The 20,864-nt window shown below is 42.5% G+C and overlaps 1 protein-coding gene across 7 annotated transcripts in view; it reads left to right on the top strand.

The window, feature by feature from the left end:
- Window positions 1-20,864, top strand: part of PTPN2 (protein tyrosine phosphatase non-receptor type 2) — a 111,526-nt gene that overhangs the window by 58,403 nt on the left and 32,259 nt on the right. For 5 of the 7 annotated variants that reach the window (XM_089305379.1, XM_002713523.6, XM_089305378.1 and 2 more), the window contains 3 exons: window positions 1,767-1,867; window positions 6,526-6,624; window positions 20,727-20,861. In XM_089305379.1, coding sequence (XP_089161505.1) covers window positions 6,562-6,624; window positions 20,727-20,861 — 198 coding nt within the window. In that variant the 5' untranslated portion in view covers window positions 1,767-1,867; window positions 6,526-6,561. The remainder of the gene's footprint in view (window positions 1-1,766; window positions 1,868-6,525; window positions 6,625-20,726; window positions 20,862-20,864) is intronic. The other 2 variants (XM_070050527.2, XM_070050525.2) reach the window with 1 other exon arrangement.

Raw genomic sequence — 20,864 nt, 5'->3', positions numbered from 1 at the left:
TGTATAATGTGTGAATTTTAAATATTGATGGAAAATAGTAGTGAGTTCTTGTTTAAAGTCTCGGGCAATGTATCAAATACTCTAAAAACCAACTGCTGGAGTTCTTTTCTTGGGCTTATCTCCTCCCTGGTTGTGCAGAGGTCTGGGAAGGTGCCATGCAGGATAATTGGATTCCCATTGCCCTGTGAGATGAACCTTCTCCGTTTTTATGGATTCTTCCCGCATGTTGGTCAAATGGCTGTTTTCAGTTGTGCAATAGATATGAGTAACAGCCTTGGGGTTTGTGTTCTTTCTGTGATTACAACAGGAGGAAATACATCCTTTGCTGTGATACTTTAGTGAAATTTGAATTTTAGGGATTGTATGGCAGTCTAAAAGCATAAATTATTCTATTGGTATGTTGAGAGATATATTGTCTTTACTTTGTTGATTAGGTAGTTGACCTTTTTACCATCTCATATGCTGTAGTGGTTAAAGGGTGATTAAACTGTTAAAAAAAAAAAAGTGATTTAAAAAAAAAGTTCTTGCTGACATCATGTTTCCGAGAACACTAGTATATGTGATTTACTATAACAAGATCTTAGTTTTTTCCTGTTGGCAAATGACATGTAATATTTACAGAGGTCTTGGATTTAGTCCAGCGAAAACATCTCAGATAAATTGATGTGTGAAATGAAACCCATCTAACATTGCCTTTTTTTTTTTTTTTTTTTTTTTTTTTTGGGAAAGAGTTAGACAGTGAGAGAGAGAAAGAGAGAAAGGTCTTCCTTTCCGTTGGTTCACCCCTAAATGGCTGCTACTGCTGGCGCTGTGCCGATCCGAAGCCAGGAGCCAGGTGCTTCCTCCTGGTCTTCCATGCGGGTGCAGGGCCCAAGGACCTGGGCCATCCTCCACTGCACTCCTGGGCCACAGCAGAGAGCTGGACTGGAAGAGGAGCAACCGGGACTAGAACCCGGAGTGCTGGCGCCGCAGGTGGAGGATTAGCCAAGTGAGCCCCAGCACTGGCCTAACATTGCCTTTCATATGGAGATAATATAAACAATTTTTTTAGTTTAGAGAGAGAATGGATCTTATTTCCTTGAGGGGAACAGCTTATAGTAGAGCATATTTTCCAGACTTATTGTCAGGCATCATGTTTTCAGTTTATAGTTCAGTTTTATGCCTCTTACAAATATATATTTAGGATTCTAAGTTAATGTTAATTCTGTTGTTGCACATTTGCTTTTTTTCTCCTTGTGTCATTCTTGTCTTCCTATCAAAATGATAATAATATCAAATTTTATATTTCACATATTTAAGATAGCATAAGTTCTAAATATGAGTTTTTTGTTTGTAAAAGCTAGAAATATGTCTAAAATATTAACAGTCTTAAGAAATGTAGCATGTTCCCTGTTCTTTTAAAGAATATAGTATTTCAGCTGTGTTTAAATATTTTTCAGCACTTAACCTAAACATAGTTTTAAGTGTTGAAAATTATTGAAATATTGTTGATTGTTTATCAGTTGAGAAGTGAAGAAAATGAAATACAGTTTCCCTGGAGAAACTGGAAATGCAGTCTCATATGCTTGAGTGTAGATAGAATCAGTTTTTAGGCACAAGAATCTAAATGATCCTTTTACTCTAGGAAGATAAGTACTTTATTCATCTTTAGTCAATTTTTTTCAAATTTCTTTTCCCCTTTTATAAATACAGAAGCTGTTAATGTTAAGATTTTAAAAAATGACAAATTTGCAATGACAGTTATGGTTTTTGTTCTCTGCTTTCAGATGATCACAGTCGTGTTAAACTGCAAAATACTGAAAATGATTATATTAATGCCAGTTTAGTTGACATAGAAGAGGCACAAAGGAGTTACGTTTTAACACAGGTAAGTAGTATGATACCGAACAGATGCCTGGAAATGGAATCGTGTGGATCTGCTTTAAAACAGTGCTAAAAGTATATCTTGCCTGCTTTTGGAAATAAAATGGTGTTTTAGATTTTGGATTTTTTGTTTGTTTATGCAGTGAATTACAAACAACTTTTGAAACATAAAAACACAATACATAAAGTTTTGAAACTTTGAATATTTCACATCAAAGACATTTTTAGAGTCATATGTTTTGTGAAGGAAAAATCTTCTGAAATGGCTTAGGCAGTTCTCTTTGGGTCGACTCTCTTCCATGCCTTTTACTTCCCACAGAGCTTTAGTAATGCTTTGCTAGCGCTTCCTGTTCTCAAATAACCCATGCATATAGCCAGTAGGCCCTGGAAAGACGCTCTTCTCTTCCCCTCTGGTGGCATGCATTTCCTGAATGCAGCCACGCCTTCGGAAGTGTCTGGCCATCTGCAGGCCCAAGTGAGTACAGATGCCAGTGCCCCTGAGGATACACTAGAGCAGAGCACTGGCCCCTTCGGCTCAGAGTGTTAATAGCTATGCCAGATGCTTGCCTCTCCATGAACTTTTTGAAGACTCCTCTGTGCATTTATTTCAAAATTTTTGTACCAAAACATCTTTTATTTCAATAGTCCATGAACTTTTTAAAGTGCCCTCATACATATGGGAAGATACTCCAAGCATCCACTAGGGAAAGGTAATTCTAAAGCAGGGATGGAAAAAACAAAAACAAAAGAGCAAGGATGCGGGGCCAGCGCTGTGGCTCAGCAGGTTAATGCCCTGGCCTGAAGCGCTGGCATCCCGTATGGGCGCCGGTTCAAGTCCTGGCTGCTCCACTTCCGATCCAGCTCTCTACTATGGCCTGGGAAAGCAGTAGAAGATGGCCCAAGTCATTGGGCCCCTGCACCCGCCTGGGAGACCCGAAAGAAGCTCCTAGCTCTTGGCTCCTGGCTTGGGAACGGCCAGCTCCAGCTGTTGCAGCCAATTGGGGAGTGAACCGTCAGATGGAAGACCTCTCTCTCTGCCTCTCCTCGCTCTGTGTAACTCTGACCTTTCAGGAGAAAAAAACATTGTAATCCATAAACTCTACTTTGGAAATTTATATTTACGAAATAAAAGTTTAAAAAAATATTAAACAGAGTTATATTTAAAAAAAGACTTGCAAAAATTGGGAATAGATGAAAATTAAAAAAAAAAAAAGAGCAAGGATGGTGAATGTTCAGCTCAGGGGTTGTTTAAGCCTTGCAGAATCATTTGGTAGGCAGGACTTGAAATTCAACAAATCTATAGCAGACTTACTTTTTTTAAATTTTTTTATTTTGTTTTTTGACAGGCAGAGTGGACAGTGAGAGAAAGAGACAGAGAGAAAGGTCTTCCTTTGCCATTGGTTCACCCTCCAGTGGCCGCTGCGGCCGGCACGCTGCTGCCGGCGCACCGCGCTGATCCGATGGCAGGAGCCAGGTACTTCTCCTGGTCTCCCATGGGGTGCAGGGCCCAAGTACTTGGGCCATCCTCCACTGCCTTCCCGGGCCACAGCAGAGAGCTGGCCTGGAAGAGGGGCAACTGGGACAGAATCCGGCGCCCCGACAGGGACTAGAACCTGGTGTGCCGGCGCCGCTAGGCGGAGAATTAGCCTAGTGAGCTGTGGCGCCGGCCTATAGCAGACTTACTTTAAAAAAAAAAAAATTTGAGCCCAACATATTTTTCATTTTACTTTCTATTTTTTTAAAGATTTATTTATTTATTTGAAAGTTGGAGTTACACAGAGAGAGAAGAGGCAAAGAGAGAGAGAGTGAGGTCTTCCATCTGCTGATTCACTTCCCAATTGGCCGCAATGGCCGGAGCTGTGCTGATCCGAAGCCAGGAGCTTCTGGGTCTCCCACGTGGGTGCAGGGGCCCAAGGACTTCAGCTATCTTCCACTGCTTTCCCAGGCCACAGCAGAGAGCTGGATTGGAAGTGGAGCAGCCAGGACTTGAACCGGCGCCCATATGGGATGCAGGCACCGCAGGCGGCGGGCGGCTTTACCTGCTACCCCACAGCACCAGCCACCAGGCTTACTTTTAAGTTGATAATTTTGTATGGCCCATGAATGATGTTATATTCAATGGCAGAAATGCAGTCTGTGCCACCCCCTACTCCCAAGCAACAATCATCCACCACTTTTTATCTGCATAGTAGATTTTTTTAAAAAAATACTTGTTTTTTATTTGAAAGTCAGAATTAAACAGAGAGGAGAGGCAGAGAGAGAGAGAGGTCTTCCATCTGCTGGTTCCCTCCCCGACTGGCTGCAACGGCCAGAGCTGTGCCCACATGGGTGCTGGGGCCTAAGTACTTGAGCCATCTTCTACTGCTTTCCCAGGCCATAGCAGAGAGCTGGATCAAAATGGAGCAAGCCAGGACTCTAACCAGTGCCTACATGGGATGCCGGCACTGCAGGCGGCAGCTTTACCCACTGTGCCACAGCGCTGACTCTCATAGTAGAGATTTCAAAGTGTGTTCTACTGCGTGGTCAGATACCTTGATGGAGAGTTAACATAATATAACAAACATGACGATAGATGTGAGCATGCAACCTTATTTTAATGACATTGACTGAAAAGTCTGTGACGAACTGGTTAAAGTTAGATAGATTATATCATTGGCAATGGCTACTCTCAAGAATTGATTTTCTACCTTTCTGGAATGTTTGAAGTTTTTCTTATTCATATTTGTAACTTTTTTGTTAAAGATATATTTATTTGAGAGGGATAGAGAGAGTGATGTCTTCTGTCTGCTGACTCACTCTCCAGATGTCTGTAGTGGTCGGAGTTGAGCAGATCTGAAGTCAGGAGCCAGGAGCTTCTTCAAGGTCTCCTACATGGGTGCAGGTGCCTAAGCACTTGGGCCATCTTCCACTGCTTTCCCAGGCCATTAGCAGGGAGCTGGATCAGAAGTGGAGCAGCCTTGACTCAAACCACCACAGGCAGAGGCTTAACCTAGTATGCCACAGCCCTGACCTCCAGAACATTTTTTAAAAACTAGTACTTACATTTCAAAATTTGTTGTTAATTTCACAAGTGCAAACTTCCTTTTTTCCCATGGAACTTCCATGATCCTTGGGAAGCAGGGCCTCTCTGCTATAGAAGATGAAGGAGATAAAATTTCCTTTGCCTCCTACCTCCTTTACAGCTAGAACATGACCCACCAGATACTCCCACTCATAATTTTGTATCTGGTGTCCCGGCTGTTGCTACAAAAGCAAAGTGTGAATAGGGACAGTATCAGATGCAAAATCCCAAGTTAACTACTCTCTTTAGGGCAGAGTCTTGCCTGTACTGTAACTTTTGGTTTTATTTTATTTGAAAGTCAGAGTTACACAGAGAGAGGAGAGGCAGAGTCTTCCGTCTGATGGTTCACTCCCTAGATGGATGCAGTGGCTGGAGCTGTGCCGATCCAAAGCCAGGAGCCAGGAGCTTCTTCCAGGTCTCCCATGTGGGTGCAGGGCCCAAGCACTTGGACCATCTTCCACTGCTTTCCCAGGCCATAGCAGAGAGCTGGAGTGGAAGAGGAGCAGCCGGGACTAGAACGGGCGCCCATATGTGATGCTGGCGCTTCAGGCCAGGGCGTAAACCTGCACCACAGCATGGCCCTGTGTTTTGTTTGTTTGATTTTTTTTGACAGGCATAGTTAGAGAGAGAGAGAGAGAGAGAGAGAGAGAGAGAGAGAGAGAGAGGTCTTCCTTCATTGGTTCACCTCCGATCTGAAGCTAGGAGCCAGGTGCTTCCTTCTGGTCTCCCATGCATGTGCAGGGCCATCCTCCACTGCCTTCCTGAGCCACAACAGAGAGCTGGACTGGAAGAGGAGCAACCGGAACAGAATCCAGCACCCTAACCGGGACTAGAACCCGGGGTGCAGGCACCGCAGGCGGAGGATTAGCCTAGTGAGCCACGGTGCCGGCTGCTCTACTTCTGATCCAGCTCCTTGCTAGTGTGCCCAGAAAAGTTGTGGAAGATGGCTCAAGTGCTTGGGTCCCTACCACTCATGTGAGAGACCTGGAAGAAGCTCCTGTCTTCAGTCTGGCCCTGTCCTGGCCGTTACAGTCTTTTGGAGGAGTAACCAGCAGAAGAAAGATTGATTCTCTCTCTCTCTGCCATTCAAGTAAATAAATAAATAAATCATTAAAAAAAAGTTCGTGGAGGGGCAGGTATTTTTCAGAACTTGATACACCTTCATTCCATATTAGAGTGGCTTGAGTCCACCTGATCCAACTTCCTGCTCTTGTACTCCTTGGGAGGCAGCAGTGATGGCTCAACTACTTGGTTTCTTGCCACCCACATAGCAGAACCAGGCTGAGCTCCTGGCTCCAGCATTGTTGGCCTGGCCCAGCCCCAGCTGTTGTGAGCATTTGAAGAGTAAACCATTGGATGGAAGATCTCTCTTTACTTTTCAAGTAGAATAAATGAAAAATTTTCGTACAAAAAGTTACTGGGAAACTTAAATTAAAAGGTGTTTATTTTTGATGCACAGAAATTTTGAAATCCATGTATAGTTTTGTCAAAATATATATATATATTTTCATAAATTTTTTAAAGACCACTTGTAAAAGTCAGTATTGACCATTTATAACCCAAAATCAAAATCATCTACTCCATCTTCTCTGTTCTTCCAGGGTCCACTTCCTAATACGTGTTGCCACTTCTGGCTCATGGTTTGGCAGCAAAAGACCAAAGCAGTTGTCATGCTAAACCGAACTGTAGAGAAAGAATCGGTGAGTAATATTGACTAGTTACAATTTAGTGTACTTCATAGAATCATTTGTTTAAAAAGATGTCATTGTTGTGGGATGTTCATTCATTAGTTTTGACGTTTGCTTGCTGAAGCTGGTCATCAGAAGAACTAATACATCCTTTTCCTTTCTTACTTTAATCTCCAGCATATAAATATAATAGAATAAATACTGACTAGTAGTGGTTCATAGGTCTGTGGAGTCCTTAGACTTTATTAGAATCTCTGTCACTTATTACCAAAATCTTGGAAAATTCTAAAAATGTTTAAATGATTGTTTTATGAGGGGCCAGCATTGTGGCATAATGGATAAAACTGCACCCCAAATGGGTGCCAGTTTGTATCCCAGCTGTACCACTTTCAGTATACTCCCTGCTAATGGCCTGGGAAAAGCAGAAGATGGTCCAAGTGTTTGGGCACCTGCCACCTACTTGGGAGACCCAGGTGAAGCTGCTGGTTCCTGGCTTCGGCCTGGCACAGCCTTGGCCATTGCAGCTTTCTGGGGAGTGTACCAGCGGATGGAAGTTCTCTGTCTCCCTGTAATCTTTCAAATAAATAAGTGAATCTTTTTTTTTTTTTAATGATAGCTTTAGGATCTTGTACTGATCTTCAGATCCTAATTCTTACTTTTTTCTAAATTTAGAGTTGCTGGTTTTCAGTGATGGTACAGATTTTTTAATGTGAAGTGGCACTGACATGCTAGAATTTCCAGCAGTGTCAGCATTGTATTTACACTGGTTCTTCATGGTCTCCATTAAAGTGATGCTGAAATTGTCAGTTTGAGCAGCATTGCAAACTAGATGATTTGTAAGTTTTATTCCTTTAATTTTGGAATACAGCTAGCATAATAATAAGGTAAGACTGCCACCAGAATTTACCAATTTTTTTGATGGGTGGATCCAAATACTTAGTAAGATTCAGGTTTAATTCTTTTTGGGGAATATTGCTTCATAAGTGTTATGTTTATCAAGAGTCTCATAGTGTCTGATTATCTTTGTTTTATTGACTTTAGCAGCTACTGTTTGTCAGCGTTTAGCTCCTCAATTCATTAGTTACAAATGGTGATACCCTAATTCAGTCCTTCAATTTTGTTGAAATAATTCTATAGAGACACTTCCTTATTCGATAAGTTGACCGGTTACATACAGTATAGGAAAACTGATTTTCACAGTAAAGTTGATTCCTTAGGATCCTTAACAGATCATCCATTAGTAACCTGAAAAAGCTTTTTGAATGGGGAGAAGCAGGAAGGTGTGAATTATTACAGATTTAAACATTTGATTAATTTCACTCCTTTGCAGTTATTATCCTTATTGGTAGTCAAATCATCCCTTCATTAGCTACCAGAAATCTCTTTAGATTGGGCTCTGCATCTATTTAATACAAATTTAAGAGTGTTTATTAGCTTTCTTGCTATCTAGAATGGTGACAAAACTTTAAGCTCATCTGAACTCTTTTTGCCCCAAATATGGAACCAGCCATTTCTCTAAAGGGCTTTGGCTTGCTTGCTTGCTCTCTATCTCTATTTTTTAAAAAGATTTTATTTATTTGAAAGGCTAAATGATGGAGATGGAGAGAGGAAAGTAAGGAAGGAGAGGGAGATTTTTTTTTTTTTTTTAGATTTTTTTTATTTATTTGGAAGTCAGTTACACAGAGAGAGAAGAGGCAGAGAGAGAGAGAGAGGTCTTCCATCCACTGGTTCACTCCCCAATTGGCCACAATGGCTGGAGCTGTGCTGATACAAAGCCAGGAGCCAGGAGCTTCTTCCGGGTCTCCCATGTGGGTTGCAGGGGCCCAAGGACTTGGGCCACCTTCTACTGTTTTCCCAGGCCATAGCAGAGAGCGGGATCGCAAGTGGAGCAGCTGGGACTCGAACCGGCGCCCATATGGGATGCCGGCACTGCAGGCAATGGCTTTACCCACTATGCCACAGTGCCGGCCCCGAGAGGGAGATTTTTGATCTGCTGGTTCACATCCCAAATGCCCACAATTGCTGGGACTGGGCCAGGCTTAAGCCAGGAGCCAGAAACTCCTTCCAGGTCTCCCACATGGGTGGCAGAGACTGACCTCAGTGCTTTAGACATCATCCACTGCCTTCCAGGTACATTAGCAGGAAGCTGGATTGGAAACAAGGAACAGCTGGGACTCTAGCACTGAATGGGATGCAGGAATCCAAAGCAGCAATTTAAACCCACTGCACTACAATACCTACTATTATTTCTCATTAAAAAGCCTTATATATATATATATTTATATTTACATATATTTATTTCTTTAGGGCTGGTGTTGCAGTGTAGCAGGTGAAGTTGCCGGCTATAACTGGCTACCCATGTGAGTGCTGGTTTGTGTCCCAGCTGCTTCCACTTCCTATCCAGCTCTGTGCTGTTGACCTGGGAGAAAGCAGCAGATTATGGCTCAAGTGTTTGGCCCCTGCCAGAAGCACTGGCCTTTGCAGCCCATCTGGGGAATGAATGAGCAGATGGAAGATCTCTCTCTCTCTTTCTCTCTGTAGCTCTTTCAAGTAAATGAACAAAAAAATTTTTAATATTTATTTGAAAGGCAGAATGACAGAGTAAGTGGGACAGACACACAGATACAGAGATCTTCTATCTGCTAGTTCACTCCCACAGATGCCTACAACAGGCATCACCAGGCTGAAACCTTGAGCCAAGAACTCCATCCAGATCTCCCACAAGGGTGGCAGGATCCCACAAACTTGGGCTGTCACTATTGTCTCCCAGATGCATTAACATGAAGCTGGATTGGAAGCGTGGAGTAGTCAGGACTTGAACCAGGCACTCCAATATGGGATGCATGAATCTCATGCTGCAGCTTAACCTTTTGTAACATGTCCACCTTTATTTAAAAAAAAACCCATTAACTGACATGTAAAAATTGTGCATATTTAAGGGATACTAGGTGATGTTTCATTACATGTATACATTCTGTAATATCCAATCAAGATAAATATACTTAACATTTCAAGAGTTTAACATTTCTTTATAGTGAAAGCATCCAAAATTGTATCTTCAAGATTTTTCTTTTAATGGAGAAGTATACATTATATTAATATCATTGTCCATTGGTATATATTTTTTTAAGATTTATTTATTTATTTATTTGAAAGGCAGAGTTACAGAGAAAGTAAGAGACAAAAGAGAGAGCTCTTCCATCTAATGATTTACTCCCCAAATGGCCACAACAGCCGAAGCTGGGTCCATCTGAAGCCAGGGTTAGGAGCTTCATCTGGGTCTCCCATGTAGATAGCAGGCTTCCAAGCACTTGGGTCATCTTTTGCTGCTCTCCCAGGCCACTAGCAGGGAGCCGGATTGGAGTGGAGCAGTTGGTCTTCAACCGGTGCCCATATGGGATGCCAGTGTTGCAGGTGGAAGCTTAACCTACTATGCCACAAGGCCGGCCCCTATGGCTCTGTTTTTAATGCCACTACCATGCTGTTTTAATTAATGTAGCTTTGTAATATAGTTTAAAACCAGATAATATAATGTGTCCTGCATTGTTCTTTTTTGCCCAAAATCTGTTCAGTTGTTTGGAGTCTTTCACAATTCCATACGAATTTTAGTAGTGTTTTTTATTGTTTTTTATAGTGTCACTGGGATTTTGATAAGGATTGTATTGAATCTGTAAATCGCTTTGGGTAGTGTATACGATTTAATGATGTTGATTCTCCCAATCTATGAATAGGGGATGTCTTTCCATTTCCTTGCATTAGTGATTATTATACTTTTCAATATCAAAATCTTCCACCTCTGACTAAATTTATTATTCCCAAGTATTTTATTGTATAGCTATTGGAGGTGGGATTGCTTTCCTGATTTCTTTTTTAGATGATTGACTACTGGTATATAACACTATGCTTTTTTAAAGATGTATTTATTTATTTGAAAGGCAAAGTTAACAGAGAGAGAGGGAGAGACACAGAAAGAAAGTGACCTTCCATCCATTGCTTTACTCCCCAGATAGCTGCAATGGTCAGAGTTGGGCCGGGCCAGGCCAGAGCCAGGAGCTTCTTCAGGGTCTCCCACATGGATGGCAGGGTCCCAAGTACTTGGGCCATCTTTCATTGTCTTTCTCAGGCCATTAGCAGGGAGCTGGATCAAAAGTGGAACAGCTAGGCTACAAAATGGCATCCACGAGGGATGCTAGTGTTGCAGGCAGTGGCTTTACTTGCTATGCCACAGCAATACTCATTTTAAAAAGTATGAGAGAGAGAGAGAGAGAGAGAGTGAGTGTGTGTGTGTGTGTGTATTTATTTATTTGAAAGGCATGGGGAGAATCAGAGGAAGGATGTGGGGGATGGAAGATCTTTGATCTGCTGGTTCACTCTCCAGATGCCCACAACAGTCAGGGCTGGGCCAAGCTGAACCAGAAACAAAGAATTCCATTTAGGTCACCCAACCAAATAGTTGGGTCATCATTCACTGCCACTTAGGTACATTAGCAGGAAGCTGGATTGAAAGCACAGTGTAGGGGCCAGTGCTGTGGCGTAGCAGGTAAAGCCACCGCCTGCAGTGCTGGCATCCCATATGGGTACCGGTTAGAGTTCCGGCTGCTCCTCTTCCAATCCAGCTCCCTGCTATGGCCTGGGAAAGCAGGCCCATGCACCCACATGGGAGACCTGGTAAGATGTTACTGGCTCCTGGCTTTGGATCAGCGCATCTCTGGCCATTGTGGCCAATTGGAGAGTGAACCAGTGGATGGAAGACTCTCTCTCTCTCTCTCTCTAACTCTGCCTTTCAAAGAAATATAAAAATTTTTTTTCTTTTTTTTTGACAGGCAAAGTTAGAGACAGAGAGAAAGGTCTTCCTTTTTCCCGTTGGTTCACCCCCCAAATGGCCGCTATGGCTGGTGTGCTGCATTGATCCGAAGCCAGGAGCCAGGTGCTTCTCCTGGTCTCACATGTGGGTGCAGGACCCAGGCACTTGGGCCATCCTCCACTGCCTTCCTGGGCCACAGCAGAGAGCTGGCCTGGAAGAGGAGCAACCGGGACAGAATCTGGTGCCCCAACCAGAACTAGCACCCGGGATGCTGGCGCCACAGGCAGAGGATTAGCCAAGTGAGCCTTGGCGCTGGCCAACCCTTTAATTTTTTTCTCTTGCCTTGTTGCTCTAGCTAGGACTTTCAGGTCTATGTTGAATACAGGTGGCGAAAGGGAACATCCTTGTCTTGCTCCACATGTTAGTGAGAGGGCTTCAGCTTTTCCCATTCAGTATGATGTTAGTTGTTGGCTTGTTAAATGTAGGCCTTTTATATGTAGAGGTACATTCCATATGTATGCATATAAAGTATAGGAGTATGTTCCTTCTGTACCTATTTTGATAAGTTTTTTTATCATGAAGGAATGTTGAATTTTATCAGATGTTCTGCATCTGTTGAGATGATCATAGGATTCTGTTGTCCGTTCTGTTGTTGTGTATCATATTTACTAATTTGTGTTTATTGAACAATTCTTGCATCCCTGGGATGAATCCCACTGATCATGGTGAATGGTCTTTTTATTGCAGTGTTGGAATCAGTTTGCTAGTATTTTGCTGAGGATTTTGGTATCTATATTCATCAAGGATATTGGTCTGCAGCTTTATGTTTTTATTGTGTCCTTATCTGGTTTTGGTATCAAGGTAGTGCTGGGCTCATTGAATAAATTTGGGAGAATTTTTTCCTCTTCTCATTTTTTAAATAATTTAAGAAGGATTTAATTCTACTTTTAAAAAATTTTTGTTGAATTTAGCTAATGAAGCCATCTCGTCCTGGGCTAAGCGATTGTTATTGATTCAGTCACTAGTCATTACTGGTCTGTTTTCCATATTTTTTTTTTCTTATGATTTAATCTTGGTAAGGTTTGTGTGTCCATGAATTTTCAAAGAACTGGCTCTTCATATCTATTTTGTTTTTAGTCTCTACATAATTTTTATACTCTGAGCCTTATTATTTCAGTCTACCAATTTTGTTTTGTTTTGTTTTTGACAGGTAGAGTTAGACAGAGAGAGACAGAAAGATCTTCCTTTTTCCGTTGGCTCATCCCCAAAGTTGGCTCACCCCCCAAGTGGCTGTTATGGCCTGGCCGGCGCGTTGCGGCTGGCACACTGGGCCGATCCAAAGCCAGGAGCCAGGTGCTTCTTCCTGGTCTCCCATGCGGGTGCAGGGTCCAAGGACCTGGGCCATCCTCCACTGCACTCCTGGGCCACAGCAGAGCTGGACTGGAAGAGGAGCAACTGGGACAGAATCCGGTGCCCCAACCGGGGTTAGAACCCTGGGGTGCCGGCGCCGCAGGCAGAGGATTAGCCTAGTATACCGCAGAGCCAGCCTCAGTCTATCAATTTTGAATTTGATTTGTTCTTGTTTTTCTTTTTTCCTGAGGTGCAATGATATGTTTTTGAGATCTGTTTTTTTTTTTTTTATTCCCCTAATGCAGGGATTGATCCCTATAAATTTCTCTCTTTGTACTTTAGCTCTATCCCATAGATGTTACTGTGTTGTGTTTCTGATTTCAATTGTTTCAAGAAATTTTATAGTTTCCTCCTTAATCTTTATTTCTTGAGAGTAAGTTGTTTAATTTCTATAGTATCTACAGTTTTTCTTGTTATTGATTTCTAGCTTTATTGGATTGTGATCAGAAAACATACTCTATAATTTCTATTTTTTTTCTGTAAATTTGTTGAGATTTGTTTTGTAACTTACCATATGAGCTATCCTGGAAAATGTTCCATGTGCCTTGAGAGGAATGTTTTCTGTAGCTATTGGATGGAAGATTCTATAGATGTGTTAGGTCCAGCTGATCAAGGATACATTTTAACTCTGCTGTTTCTTTGTTGATTTTCTGTCTGTATGATCTGTCTGTTCCTGAAAGTGGGGTGTTAAAAGTCCCATACTATTGGAGTCTGTCTCTCCCTTTAGATGTATTAATATTTACTTCTATTTGGGTGCTTCAGTATTGGGTATATATGTACTTACATGTTATTTCTACTTGCTGGATTAAACTTTTTTTTTTTTTTTTTTTGACAGTCAGAGTGGACAGTGAGAGAGAGAGACAGAGAGAAAGGTCTTCCTTTGCCGTTGGTTCACCCTCCAATGGCCGCCACGGCCAGCGCGCTGCGGCCAGCGCACCGCGCTGATCCAATGGCAGGAGCCAGGAGCCAGGTGCTTTTCCTGGTCTCCCATGGGGTGCAGGGCCCAAGCACTTGGGCCATCCTCCACTGCACTCCCTGGCCACAGCAGAGAGCTGGCCTGAAAGACGGGCAACCGGGACAGAATCCGGCACCCCGACCGGGACTAGAACCTGGTGTGCCGGCGCCGCTAGGCGGAGGATTAGCCTAGTGAGCCGTGGCGCCCTGGATTAAACTTTTTATCATTATAATAACCTTCCCAGACTCTCTTTACTGCTTTTGATTTAAAATGTTTTATCTGATAAAAGTATGGCTATTCCTGCTTTCTTTTGGGTTCCATTCATGTGTAATTTGTCTTGCTATATCCTTCACTTTTAGTCTGTTTGTGTCCTTACAGGTAAAGTGAGTTTCTTGTAAGCAGTGTATAGTTGGGTTCTATTTTTAATTCATTTGGTCATTCTGTATCTTTTAATTGGAAAATTTAGTTCATTGACATTTAACATAATTATTGACATCTAAGGCTTGCCACTGTCAATTTAATACATGTTTTGCATTTTTATTGTAATTTCTTTCTTTCTTGCGCTCTTACAATCTTCATTTGTGGTTAAGTGATTTTTCTTTACTGGTGTACTTTGATTTCTTGCTTTATTTTGGTAATCTGTTAAAGGTTCTTTCTTTGTGGTTACCAGGAAACTTGGCTATAAGAAGCTATATTGAAATAAGGAAAGACAAAAATGCATAATATATATCCTATTAAAACACTTTATAGCTGTGCTCCATTTCTCCCTACATTTTCAATTTTTAAAAAAAAAATTTATATATTTTAAAGGCAGAGAGGGAGAGACAGAAACGGAGTTCTTTCATTTGCTGGTTCACTCCCTGAATACCTGCAACAGTAGGGCTGTCATCATCTGCTGCCTTCCCAGGTGTGTAAACAGGGAGTTAGCGATAGAGTACTTGAGGACTCAAATCAGACACTCGAGTATGGAATGCGAGTGTCTCTAGCAGCAGTTTAATCTGTGCCACAATACTTGTAGCACATTTTGGATTTTTTATGTTACATTTGACATCTTTCAGTATTGCCTGGCTGTTTTTTCTTTTTAATTTGAGAGGCAAAGTTACAGAGAGAGGGAGAGAGACAGAAAGGTCTTCCATCTGCTGCTTCATTTCCCCCGATGGCTGCAACGATTGGATCTGGGCTGATCTGAAGCCAGCAGCTAGGAGCTTCTTAGCTTCTTCTTGGTCTCCCACGTGGATGCAGGGGCCCAAGCACTTGGACCATTCTCCACTGCTTTCCCAGGCCATAAGCAGAGACATAGATCAGAAGAGCATCAGGACACAAACTGGTGCCCATATCAGATGCCGGCGCCACACTGCTGCCCTCCCACTCCCATTCAGTCTTAGAAAGCTCCTCAAACTCAGACTTGTTTCAAATCTGCCAGTGGTGTGTTCAGTTCAGTATGACTTTTTAGGCAAAAAAGGATAATCTGAAAAGGGTAGTCTGTCCCTGCAAGCCTATTTCTAGCCTATGGTAGGCTCAGGTTATGTGCTATGTCCATAAATGCCATTTGGAGTCTACTACCCACCAAGAACAGAAAAGCCTGGCATAGGACCTGTCTGCCAATGAAATGGGCTCATAGCCTGATGCTGTACCTTTTAGCCACTGATGATAATGCCTGGTGTATGACCACGGAACTCTGCTGGGCACTAAAACCAGTCCAGAGGCTCTGTTCCAAAACAGTCCTGTGATTCCTTGCTGTCTGAATACAGTTACGGTTGTAGGAGGGGAGATAGAGGCAGCCCCTCAGCTACTTAGGTAGACCTTGGGTGGCTTAAAACTAGGTCTCATAGTCACCAGGCCTTGTGCAGCCTTCATACCAGGCTTACTGGAGGCTGGTGGCGATATGTACCAAAACGAATCTGTTTTATGAGGGTGCAGGTGTCTGATTGATCCCAGAGACTGTCAATGGACACTAGCCTCAGAACAGAAGTGATTAGAATTTGCCCATTGTTGGGCTTTGGAAGTCCAGCAGTGAGTTCTAAGACAAAGTCCTGTAGCCCCTTGCTGTCCTACCCAAGTGGAGATTGCCACCCTGACTGGCCCCAGGCTGGTAACAAATACACTCTCTAGATTATTCATAATACCTAATACAGGGCCGGCGCCGCGGCTCACTAGGCTAATCCTCCGTCTTGGGGCGCCGGATTCTGTCCCGGTTGCCCCTCTTCCAGGCCAGCTCTCTGCTGTGGCCAGGGAGTGCAGTGGAGGATGGCCCAAGTGCTTGGGCCCTGCACCCCATGGGAGACCAGAAGAAGCACCTGGCTCCTGCCATCGGATCAGCGTGGTGCGCCGGTTGCAGCGCACCGGCCACGGCGGCCATTTGGGGGGTGAACCAATGGCAAAGGAAGACCTTTCTCTCTCTCTCTCTCTCACTGTCCACTCTGCCTGTCAAAAATAAATAAATAAATAAATAAATAAATAAATGAAAATAAAAAAAAACCTAATACAGTTCTGTATAAATAGTACTGTATAAATAGTCATTATACTGTATTGCTCAGTAGCAATGCAGTATTATTATAAATTCAAAAAAGGCTATACATGTACAGATGCAGTATTTTCCCCCAAATACTTAGTCCTTGGTAGAAACCAAGATATGGAACTCAGGGATACTGAGGGCCATCTGTATGTATTTAATATTCATTACTAAGCTTTGTTGCTGTCTCTGCATTTGTTCCAACTAAAACTCATTCTCTAGTGAGGTTTAAGTCTCTTGTTCTTTTTGCCTACACTACTCAATGGATTTTCCCCCCTTTTCTCCACATACTGTATCTCCAAATTTATTTTTCAAGATTTATTTATTTATTTGAAAGTCAGATTACAGAGAGGGAGAGACAGAGAGGTTGATCTTCCATATGCTAGTTCACTCCCTAAATGGCCGCAACGGCCAGGGCTGGGTCAGGCCAAAGCCAGGAGCCAGGAGCTTCATCTCAGGCTTCCCTGAAAATGCAGAGGCCCAGTGATTTGGGCCATCTTCCACTGCTTTTCCAGGAGCATTATCAGGGAGCTGGATTGGAAGTGGAACAGCCAGATCTTGAACCGATGCCCATATGAGATTCCAGCATTGCAGACAGCAGCTTTACTTGTTATGCCTCAACGCCAGCCCCTCACATACTATTAATTTTACCAAAATATGTCTCACTGTTGGTCATCCTGATTTTTTCCAAGTGTGTGGTGTGGTCTTTCAATATGTGTTTTCACATTTCTTCTCTTCCCTCCCTCAACTCTCCCTTCCTTCATTCCTTTTTTTTTTTATTTTAACAGAAAAAAACTGAACTTTTCTGTTCTCTTACTTGTTTTGTTGCTGTTCTTTGTGTCCTCTTATTATACAAGTGGATTTTCCCTGCCTGTCTTTGTTTTTGTCACATTTTCTCTAATCCTGTTCATCTCTCTCTTCATTTGTATTTTACTTTAAAAATTCCCTCCTTTTTCACTTAAAGCATGTCTGTTACATTTATTCATTCTTGTCCTTATAGTTAATCTTCATTTCTGAATCAGTGTGTCCTGTTTGTTGTTCTTTTCTGTTTTCTATCACCTTGTTTCTGAGACATTATAATTCTTATTTATTTTTTTTTTTACTTCTTGCATCTTTTTTTTTTTTTTTTTTTTTTTAAGTCAGAGAGATATCTCCCATCCACTGGTTCATTCTCCAGATGTACACAGTGGCCAGCAGCCTCCTCTAGGCCTCCCATTTGAGTGCCAGGGCCCAAGCTCTTGGGCCATCTTCCACTGCTTTTTAGGCCATTAGCAGTTAGGTGGATTGGAAGTAGAGCAGCTGGGACATGAACTGGCTCCTATGTGGGATGCCAGCATCACAGGCGATGGTTTAACCAACTGTACCACAACTCTGGCCCCTTCTTGTATCAGTTAAAAAAAATTTCAAGGGGGTGGACATTTGGCACAGCAGTTAAGACAACTGCTGGGATGCACATATTCCGTATTGGAGTGCCTGGTTTAAATTCTGGCTCCATTTCTGATCCAGTTTCCTGCCTGTGTGTACCTTGGGAGGCAGCCAGTGATAGCTCACTCACTTGTCACCTATGTTGGAGACCCAGAGTGAGTTCCAGGCTCTTGGTTTTGGCCTTGCTCAGCCCCAGCTGTTATAGACATTTGGAGGACTGAATCAGCACATAGAAAAAAATTCTCTCTCTCCCTCTCCTCCCCATCTCTGCTTTTCAAATAAAAATCAAAATATTTTTTTAAATTTTAAATAATTTTAAATGGTTTTTACCAGCTTTTGAAGTATTAGTCCATAGTGTTTATTTGTTTTGGAGGCATTTTCATTTCTTATAGGAGTCAGAGGAGGATGAGAACTGGCTGTTTTTTAAAAGGATGTTTTCCTGGTATTGTTTCCTCATGAAATGACTATTTCACCTTATCTCTGTCTGGTGGCTTCATAGTTTGACTTTTGGGAAGCTGATTTTTTTTTGTCCAAAAATTGAATTCCATATTAGTATTTGTGGCAAATACAGGTTGAGAATCTCTAATCCAAAAAATAAAAAATCTGAAATACTCCAAAATCTGATTTTTTTTCCTCAAAAGGCAGAGAGACACAGATAGATAAAGATCCTCCATTCCCCAAATACCTTCAGTAGTCTGGGCTACACCAGGCCAAAGCCAGGATCCAAGAGCTCAGTGCCGGTCTCCCATGTGGGTGGCCAAGACCCAAATGCTTGAGCCATCACCTGCTATCTCCCAGGGAGTACATTAGCAGGAATCTGGTATCAAGAGTGGAACTGGGCCGGCGCCGCGGCTCACTAGGCTAATCCTCTGCCTAGCGGCGCCAGCACACCGGGTTCTAGTCCCGGTCGGGGCACCGGATTCTGTCCCGGTTGCCCGTCTTCCAGGCCAGCTCTCTGCTGTGGCCAGGGAGTGCAGTGGAGGATGGCCCAAGTGCTTGGGCCCTGCACCCCATTGGAGACCAGGATAAGTACCTGGCTCCTGCCATCGGATCGGCGCGGTGTGCCGGCCGCAGTGCACCGGCCGCGGCGGCCATTGGAGGGTGAACCAACGGCAAAAGGAAGACCTTTCTCTCTGTCTGTCTCTCTCTCACTGTCCACTCTGCCTTTCAAAAAAAAAAAAAAAAAGTGGAACTGGGAGTCAAACCCAGACACTGATATGGGATGTGGGTGTCCCAAGCACCATTTAAACCACTATGTGAAATACCCACCCAAATGCAAATATTTTTGAGTGCTAACATGATTCCACAAGTGGAAAATTAATATTCCTGATCTAATATGACAGGTTATAGTCAAAATGCAGGCACACAAGACTGGTGTGTGGCTCAGCAGATTAAGCTACCACTTGCAACACTGGCATTCATATCAGTGTTATTTTGAGCCCCAGCCATTCCACTTTTTATCCAGCTTCCAGCTAATATCCCTGGGAAGGCTGCAGATGATGGCCCAGATACTCAGGTCTCTACCACCCACAGGCATCCTACCACTCGCATTCTCTGTCTCTTTGTCTCCCTGTCTCTCTCTCCATCTCTCATACTCTGCCTTATAAATAAATACATACATACATACATACATACATATGTACATACATACTTTTTAAAAAACACTAAAAATAATGTATTAAAATTGCCTCCAGGCCGGCGCCGTGGCTCAATAGGCTAATCCTCCACCTTGCGGCGCCGGCACACCGGGTTCTAGTCCCGGTTGGGGCGCCGGATTCTGTCCCGGTCGCCCCTCTTCCAGGCCAGCTCTCTGCTATGGCCAGGGAGTGCAGTGGAGGATGGCCCAGGTGCTTGGGCCCTGCACCCCATGGGAGACCAGGAAAAGCACCTGGCTCCTGGCTCCTGCCAGGATCAGCGCGGTGCGCCGGCTGCAGCGGCGGCCATTGGAGGGTGAACCAACGGCAAAAGGAAGACCTTTCTCTCTGTCTCTCTCTCTCACTGTCCACTCTGCCTGTCAAAAAAAAAAAAAAAAAAAAAAAAATTGCCTCCAGATTGTGTGTATAAGGTATATATGAAACATAAATGAATTTTGTATTTAGACTTGAGTCCCACCTGTTCCCAAATTATCTTACTATGTATAAGCAAATATTCCAAAATAAAAAAAAAAATAAAACATCCAGGACATTTCTGGTTTCAAGCATTTTGGGAAAGGGATATTCACCTGTACAACAGCTGAAGGTAAAGGGGCCTTTTCTGTTGCTCTCCCCTAATTCAATTTTAGTAAAAAGGCAATATCATTTCTCGACATTTAGTAGCAGATTCATAGGTATTTGTAGAAAATGCTTGTAAAATAAAGCATTTTCAGTATTGTTTGAAGATAAGATTGTGGCAAGAGTTTTATTCTCTTAGACATAGAAAATGAATGTTATATGATGTTAAAATATAGGTTATTATACTTTGAAAATGACAAATTCAGGGCCAGCACTGTGGTATAAGTAGGTTAAGCTGCTGAGCACTGGCATCCTATATAGTGCTGGTTCAAGTCTCGGCTGCTCCACTTCAGATGCAGCTCCGCTAATGCTCCTGGGAAAGCAGCAGAATCCACATGGGAGATCTGGATGAAGCTCCTGGCTCCTGGTTCCTGGCTTTGAAACAACCCTGGCTGTTTCAGCCATTTGGGGAGTGAAGCAAAGTGAACCAGCGAATAGAAGACTCCTCTCTGCCTCTGCCTCTCAAATAAATAAATAGATAAATATTTTTTAAAAAAAGAAAATGACAAATTCATCTTTATGAACTTAATATCTAACTTCTTAGTTTATAAGTTATTTTAGAAAGCTTCATAAAGTGTTAATCTTATTAAAATACTCTTTAGTATTGAATATTGTGATAACTATTCTTAGGTTTGCGTACTTAAAAAACATAGCATGTATGTGTGAGGTGTGCTTGTAAATTTTTTATGGTTTCACAGTATCTATAAACTAAAAAAAAATACATATTTTTAAATTTAGGTTAAATGTGCACAGTACTGGCCAACAGATGACCGAGAGATGCTGTTTAAAGAAACAGGATTCAGTGTGAAGCTCTTGTCAGAAGATGTGAAGTCATATTATACAGTACATCTACTACAATTAGAAAATATCAATGTA

The sequence above is a fragment of the Oryctolagus cuniculus genome, chromosome 10 (assembly GCF_051225735.1).
Source record: "Oryctolagus cuniculus isolate XC-2025 breed Fujian yellow rabbit chromosome 10, ASM5122573v1, whole genome shotgun sequence".
In the NCBI taxonomy this organism is placed as follows: domain Eukaryota; kingdom Metazoa; phylum Chordata; class Mammalia; order Lagomorpha; family Leporidae; genus Oryctolagus; species Oryctolagus cuniculus.
This window is presented reverse-complemented; position numbering and strand designations above follow the sequence as displayed.